The sequence below is a fragment of the Dama dama genome, chromosome 1, assembly GCF_033118175.1.
Source record: "Dama dama isolate Ldn47 chromosome 1, ASM3311817v1, whole genome shotgun sequence".
In the NCBI taxonomy this organism is placed as follows: domain Eukaryota; kingdom Metazoa; phylum Chordata; class Mammalia; order Artiodactyla; family Cervidae; genus Dama; species Dama dama.
In genome coordinates, this window is record NC_083681.1 from 44,346,488 (window position 1) to 44,354,616 (window position 8,129).

The window sequence follows — 8,129 nt, forward strand, 5'->3', positions numbered from 1 at the left end:
CCTCTGTCTTTTCTAAATCCAGCTTGTACATCTGGAAATTCTTGGTTCACATACTATTAAAGCCTTGCTTGAAGGATTTTGAGCATTACCTTGCTAGCATGTGAAATGAGCTCAGTTGTACTGTAGTTTGAACATTCTTTAGCATTGCTCTTCTTTGGGATTGGAATGAAAACTCACGTTTTCCAGTCCTGTGGCCACTGCTGAGTTTTCCAAATTTGCTGGCATATGGAGTGGAACACTTAACAGCATCATTTTTTAGGATTTGAAATAGCTCAGCTGGAATTCCATCACCTCCACTAGCTTTGCTCTTTATGTGAGTAGCCTTATATAAGAAATATATTGATATATATTTGGAATTCAATTTCTCTTCTTCCCTTTGCTTTTCTTTCCCTTCCTTCTTCCTTTTGAAAAGCACAGGAATGTGAGAGATAGTAAAACTGTAGCTGAAAACTTATATCAGAATATTCTGTCACTTGGACCTTGTGCAGGCCTGTAATTTAAATGTGTGACTCTAGAAATGGTTGCTATGGTGATAAACCACTTTACTTAAATAGCATGTATTTTACTCAAAATTCAGAGAAATGGTAACAGTTTCTAGTAATCGTGTACTGGTATTAACTTCAAGGATATGCCTAGAGCTTACAGGTTTTGCATGTATTATAACCAGATGAGTTTATCAGGTTAAAGTTATGCCAGTGAATAATGAAATATGTGCACTTAGCCCAGTTTTCTTGTTATGTATATCACTTTGCACACATGGAGCCCCCTTTTCAAGATAATAATATGATCTGGAGAAATCAGGCCCATGGTGCTGGATTACTGAAAAATAGAACTTGGGTGGGGGGAACCATATAAGGTTATCTTATCCATCATTCTACCTCGAGCAGAAATGACTGTTCTTCTGCAGTCCTGAACAGTAAGAGTTCACCGAAGATGCAGAACAATTGAAATGCTGCCTGCTTAGGTGCGCCTCTGCTGTAACCATCCTGACTGCAGCACTCGAGACGCTGTCTAGCTCCACAGTGCTAGACAGCATATTTCCTCTTATTCTTTATAAAGTTAGATTGAATAACTCTTATAAAGAAACTTCCATCCATTATCACATCAATAGCCTGTATGTAAACCTTCTCTGGTCTCTTTGTATCTATTCAGACTGGTTGCAGAATTTCAGGTATGAATTCTTCATGATAACTAAGGATAGAAGAATTTTTTCTTTGATTTCTAAGATGCTTTCTGATGATAGTCAGGTTCTTTTGGTCACTGTGCAGTGGTATGGTACACTAGTATCTTTAGAGCAGTTTGCAATGATTTTTAGATCCTCTCTTGGAGAACATTCTGTAGTGTCTTTTAGATGTTCTTCTGGACTAATTATTATGACCAACAATCTCATAATGATCATTTAGATAGACTCTTTCCCCCTAGAAATGAATATGGAGATTCCTCTCTCATATTTCTCCCCTTTTGTACAATCTTATGGGAGTTCATCACCTTCTATGTGCCTTTCATGACCTGGAAGATCTTAGTAACTTCTAGCCTTGTCTATAGAAATTTCACTTTCCATTTCTCTGTTCTATTACTTACAAAACATACAAAACTGTAAAATTGCATCAGTTACAGCATAGATCCCTGAAGAATCCTATCAACTATGAGAGAAGAAAAAGAGAAACTTAAATTTTAGATAACCTGTAACCTACAAAAGAAACCTTCAAAAATCCTAGAGAAAAGCATAGAAGTTGGAATTTGCTTTGGTTATTTATATGCCAAGGAGATAAGATGCTTGGCTTTTGGTGAAGAAATCTATAGCTTGGCCTGAAGTGCACCATGTGGGCCAGCCTGCATCCATGTTTTTGTTAGCATCAGAGAACAGTTTCAGTGAGGGGATGTTTAAGAAGGAAGGCTGTCTTTAGGAAAGCTCTAATGATTCTGATTCCTAAACAATGGCATCCTAAATTTAATGCAACTTCAGATTAGCAAAGAGAAATGGTAAAGTACATACACACATAACATTTTACAAGGTATACACATACCACACAAAAGTGTTTTTAAGCATTTGCAAAAAATATTTGCATAAAGGTAATAGATTTGCGTTGACGTTACCAGGGAGTAAAGAATAAACAAACATTGTGATTTGTTTTCATGCAGCCAGTTTCAGGCTGATTTTGAAGCTCAGTTAAAATGTGGTTGAATAAAAATATTTTCAAATAATGCTACCAACAAGGGATTCACTTCCAAAATATACAAACAGCTCATACAGCTTAATATCCAAAAGTCAAAGAACCGAATCAAAAAGTAGACATTTCTCCTAAGAAGACATATAGATGACCAAAGGCACATGAAAAGATACTCAGTATTGCTAATTCTTAGAGAAATGCAAATTAAAGCTACAAAAATACACTAGTCAGATGGCTATCATTAAAAAAATCTACAAATAATAAATGCTGGAGACAATGTGGATAAAAAGGAACCCTCCCAGTTTGTAGGAATGTAAATTGGTGCAGCCACTATGGAGGTTTCTTTTCTTTTTTTCTTTTTTTATTTTTTTTTAGTTACCATATGATCCTGCAATTCCACTCCTGGGCATATTTGCAGAGAAAACAGTAATTTGAAAAGATACATGCACCCTTTGTTCGTAACAGCATGATTTAAAATAGCCAATACATGGAAGCAACCTAAATGTCCATCAGCAGATGAATGAATAAATAAAATGTGTCATATATATATGAATATTACTCAGCTATAAAAAGAATGAGATAATGCCATATGTGGCAACATGGATGAACCTAGAGATTATCATATTAAATGAACTAAGTCAGAGAAAGACAAATATCATAATATAATATTTTTTATATGTGGAATCTATAAAATTATACAGATGGACTTATTTACAAAACACAAATAAACTCACAGACATAGAAAACAAACTTGGAGTTGCCAAAGGGGATGCCAGGAGCAGGGAAGAGATAAGTTAGGAGGTTTTGATTAATATATTCATACTACTAATAAAATAGGTAAGCAACAAGGACCTATTGTATAGTACTGGAAACTATTCTCAATACCTATAAAGGAAAAGAATCTGAAAAAGAATATATATAGAACTGAATCACTTTGCTGTATATGTGAAACTAACCTAGCATTGTAAATTAACTATTATTGTTGTTGTTTAATTGCTAATTTGTGTCTGACTCTTTGTGACCCCATGGACTGCAGCCCACCAGGCTCCTCTGTCCATGGGATTTCTCAGGCACGAATACTGGAGTGGCTTGCCAGTTCCTTCTCCAGAGGATCTTCCTGACCCAGGGATCGAACCCACGTCTCCTGTATTGCAGGCGGATTCTTTACCACTGAGCCACCAGGGAAGCCCAAATTAACTACACTTCAATTAAAAAAACAAGCAAAGCAAAAACATAAAAATAAGGTCATAATAACCAAAAATTATGGTTGGCTGTATTAGTTTTCATCAGTTTTTGATACCAAATTGAAAAAGAAATAAGAAAATAGGTACTCATAATGTTTCTGTAAGTGTATAAGGTGGTACAACTACAACAGAAGGCAATATGATGATGTCTCTCAAAATTACAAATCCATACAACTTATGACCCAGAAGTTCTACTTCTAAAATATATATCCTGTAGATATACTTACACATGTACACAATGACACAAGTACCAGATTATTCACAGAAGCATTATTTTTATCAGTTAAGATTAGAAATAACCTGAATGTCCATTACCAAGAAACTGGCTAAATAAATTATGGTACATTCAGACATGAGAACACTGCATATGCTGAAAGAAGAATGAGACCTCTTTTATGTATTGACATGGAATGATGTTCAAGACTATTGTTAGTTTAAAAATATCAAGGTTTAAAGACTGTTTACAGTGGGCTACCCCTTTGTTTTAAAAAGTGAGAAGAAAGTGCATTGATATATAGATTAGATTGAACCATATAAAACTGCCATTATTAAGCTGTTTTGACTGAAAAAATAATGACCAATTCCACTTGGTTCCACCTAATACTTGCTTGAAGTTCCATAAAATTTCTTTGGGAACGCGCACTGTAAATTGACAGTTATTCGTTGTCTCCAATGGGAGGCAGAGCTGAGTTAACTGGGGAGCAAGGAGGAGATTTTGAATGCTATGGATATTAAATCATGTGAATGTACTACCTTTTTAAAAAATAATTTACTAAAATTATATATAAGTAAAATACATAAATGTGGCTGAGTAATATGATTTTCTCATCTTGCTCTAAATGAAATTGAGACATACCATGCTCCTACCCTGAAGCAACCAAACATTTTGGTTTAGTTTCCTTTATCCTTCCACTTTGCCAGGAAATTCTGGGCATTATCTTAAGATATCTTATCTGAAGAAACCAGAACCTCTAGTGTTTCTGGAAAAAAAAAAGAGAGAGACAATATTTATATCACTAATCCTGCCCATGGAGGCTGTTTCTGAGTATTTCTTCCTGATGACTTCAGCTTCTGAGTCTACTTTAATGACTCGAGTACATTAACAAATGGAAAATGAAGAAGGATGAAAATGTTAAACCAGATATGAGTATTAAACACATTAAAGGGAAAATGACTGTCTCTATTTCTATTCTGTAGATTATTAGTTGCAGTGGACACATTGAAAAGCATTTCTTCAACTACTTAGATGGTAACCCAAGAGGTGGAAATGTCAAAAAAGAGGTTAAACTCAGATTCGCCTTTTAAGAGAATGTGTATGTCAAGTGACTTAAAATTTTATGAGTTTAAATGCCCAAGCTAGGGACCAGTTCTGTACTTTTTAAACAAAGCAACTTTTCTTCAGCCTGTCCCTAGAACATCATGGGTGTTATACTCTTAGCCTGTTGCTAAGTGTAAGGAGTTTTCAAGGAGAAGACAACCTGTACTACTGAACGCTAACACATTTTAATTATTTTCTGTTCGTTGAAAGATCACACAGAGAAGCAATCCAGAAATTTTCTTGAGAAAATGAATCTAAACAGAAAAGGACCTCTTTACATGTCCAAATTTATACAAATTAATTTTTCAATGTACAAAAATTACCAACTTAAGAATTAACATATTTTATTAAATATGTTAATATTTTTATTATTTATTAAATAAAATTAAATTTTATTAAAGTCATACATGAGTGATGGTCTGAAGAGGCACATATTTAAGGGTTGTCTGCAATAAGCAAACATCTGGTAAAGTTTTTCTTGAAATATAGGTACCAAAAATCCGTAAGTGACCTGAGGTTTTGCTGCAGCCCTGGGAAGTCACTTATTCACTGGACAAATACATATGTAGTGCCTACAGCCATGTATAGAACATGGTCACTTGTGTCATAAGAGTTATTAAAAAAAAAATCTAACAACACATACACACGAGGTTTGTTTTGTGTTACATGTAACCTTTTCACATTCTTTGAAAATTGTTAACCTGATTATTAACTCTTGTGTAAAATTTCAGTTAGCCAGAGTATTAAGCTTACAAGCCTTTCCCAGATCATTGTATGTACACAAGCAGTCGCTGCATCTGTACCCCTGTGTCTGGTCCCCCGTCCTGCTTGCGTAGGTCTCCTGAGACATCCTCTGCTCTTTCAGAACTCTATGCCCAGCTTCTTTTAATGAGAAGTGATCACTTTTGAAATGAGTCTAAGGTCAAAATGGACTTTGCTTCCCTCACAACAGCAGGATTAGAGTCCGTTTTCTCTACTGTGGTGTGAAGTGACCTGAGAAAACACAATAGCCTATTAAAATTCTTTTTACTTGTTTTGTGCTTTAAAGTTCACAAAGTACTTCCATGGCCACCACAGTAGTTCATTCTCATCATAAGCCTATGTGGTAAATGTGCAGATACCATTTTCCTCATTTAAGCGTGAGGCATCAAGACCCCAAGAGGTCCTCATTCCTGCCCAAGTGGTGTGACTGAGGTTAGAAGCCAGGCCCTGGAATCAAGGCAGAAAAGGGTGAACACGTGAGGAGTGGGCCACATGCAGCAACCTTATACCAAGTTAGAACAGTCATGATGCGCTTGTCGCGGAAGGCTCGTCTAGAAGTCTGTAAAGATGAATGACTACAGCTGTGATCAGATGGACTTCCCTGTATGAATGGTACCAGATATCTACTTATTTTGTATGGCAGTGGATTTGAAGTTGTGCCTGTAGTTTGTTCTACCCCATACACTAAAGAATTCAGTATTCTTGAAGGAGCTACTAGAGCTTTCTTTGGCATTTAATGACGGTTTCACAATGTGATTAGTTTATACCTCATATCTGAAGAGAGCTCAGCCTGTACATCCTGGGCAACTGTGTAGCCCCTGCTTCTTTGAACTGATGTATATTGCTTTGCGTCTGAACATTAATCCAGGCCTTTTCTTTTATTTCTAGACCACTGCTTATGAAAAGACTCCTGTGCCCAGTAAGAAGGAAAATATAGACGACCTTGACACGAGTTTTACAAGTTCTGTAGGTAGCAGACTCCCTCCAGTTGAGCTCAAGGGAGAAGCAGAGAAAGCACCTGTGACTTCAAGCCAAGGAGCAGCATCCAAAGGCACTGCTAAAGCCGTTGCCCTGCCTAGACCCAGAAAGAAGCCCTAACCATGCTAAATAGTGCAGAAACAGAGCTGCTCTTTCTAGTGCTAAACATGAAGGGGTAGGAGGGGAAAAGGACAGTACTGTGCTGAGCTTTTAGCCTTTTAGCTGCACTGAGCCCTGCCACGTGTTTGTACCAGTTTAGAATTGCAGCTCCTCACCTCCAAGGCAGCGTGGTATTGAAGGACAGACACCAACAGACCTGATGGCAGGTGTGGCTGAAAGCAACTCAGTGTTTTCGAGAGTTGTTTAGAGGAGGGGATGCCCTCAAAGCAAAGCTGTGGGCACACTTGCCCAGTTTTACTTAAGATTCTTATGTTTAGGCACAATTATTTTTAGGGGAAACTGAGGGCCAAATATGGTAGCAGAGGCTCCAAATGATTATGTGCACTTTGCACTAGGAGATTTGTTAGGAAATTACTAATAAACTTGCCATAGGCATAACAGCAGAAGTGCTTCAGCCATTCACGTGTGTTCTTGTGATTTTAGATTTCTGTAGATTGTTTAAGACAGCTTATTTTAAATGTAGAAAAATAGATTTTGTAACTATTTGCCATTAACTTGCTGCTAAATTCCCAGTGTATTGATTTAATCAATAAAAAACCAGATGTTACCCATGCACGTTAATTTTTATATGAATAAGAGGTGACTATAATCAGGTCCTCTAGGCCTTGAAAAGCATATTTTGAGCTTGATCTGCTGCTGCAAAGGTAGGCACACATCTTTGGGGAAGGTCATGAGGCAGGACATAGGGGAAGGTACATGATTTCTCTTAGTATTAAAGGTCTCTCCTTTGTGCGTGCTCTGTCATTCAATCATATCCAACTCTTTGCGACACTACGGAGCATAGCCTGCCAGGCCCCTCTGTCCATGGGATTCTCCAGGCAAGAATACTGGAGTGGGTTGCCATGCCCTCCTCCAGGGGATCTTCCCAACCCAGGGATCAGACCCATGTCTCCTCTGTCTCCTGCATTGCAGGCAGATCCTTTGCACCTGGATAAATAGTTTTGCTATTCTAGGTCACACTGGGTGAAGAGATGCTTCCGTTGGCCTCATGGACAAACTCTCAGGAAGTAATTTGTACCTGCTTTTCCCGTTATAAAGTAGTAATCTACACGTCACTCCAAGCCCTTGTGGGATTGTCCTCTGGGCCTCCAAAATGCCCCACACCTGGCCAGCTGAGCAGATACTAATTGCATAGAAATTCCCCCAGTGAATGAAGATAGTAGACGTGCTTCTTGCAATTAATTGGAAGACCCAGCTGGGCCTCAAATGGGTCAAAGATAACACTGATGTGTGTCACTCCTGGCTAAATAGTTCAGCCAGTGTTTTCTCCGTGCACTCAATATGCTTCCCCCGAGGGAATCTGCCAAAACATGGCTAGTGTACATTGTCTACACTTTATTTTAAAACTGGCATTGGAGACTTCCCTGGTGGCCCAGTGGTCAAGAATCTGCCTTCTAAGGCAGGGGACAGTCCTGGTTCAGGAAGATCCCACGTGCCACGGGGCAGCAAAGCTTGAGTGTCACAACTACCGACCCC

The 8,129-nt window shown here is 37.9% G+C and overlaps 1 protein-coding gene across 5 annotated transcripts in view; it reads left to right on the forward strand.

Annotated features, from left to right (window-relative positions):
- STK33 (serine/threonine kinase 33) overlaps window positions 1–7,188 on the forward strand; it is a 119,732-nt gene extending 112,544 nt beyond the window's left edge. For all 5 annotated transcript variants that reach the window (XM_061148038.1, XM_061148011.1, XM_061148001.1 and 2 more), the window contains one exon: window positions 6,384–7,188. In XM_061148038.1, the coding sequence (XP_061004021.1) occupies window positions 6,384–6,593 (210 nt within the window). In that variant the 3' untranslated portion in view covers window positions 6,594–7,188. The remainder of the gene's footprint in view (window positions 1–6,383) is intronic.
- Window positions 7,189–8,129: the final 941 nt, after the last annotated feature.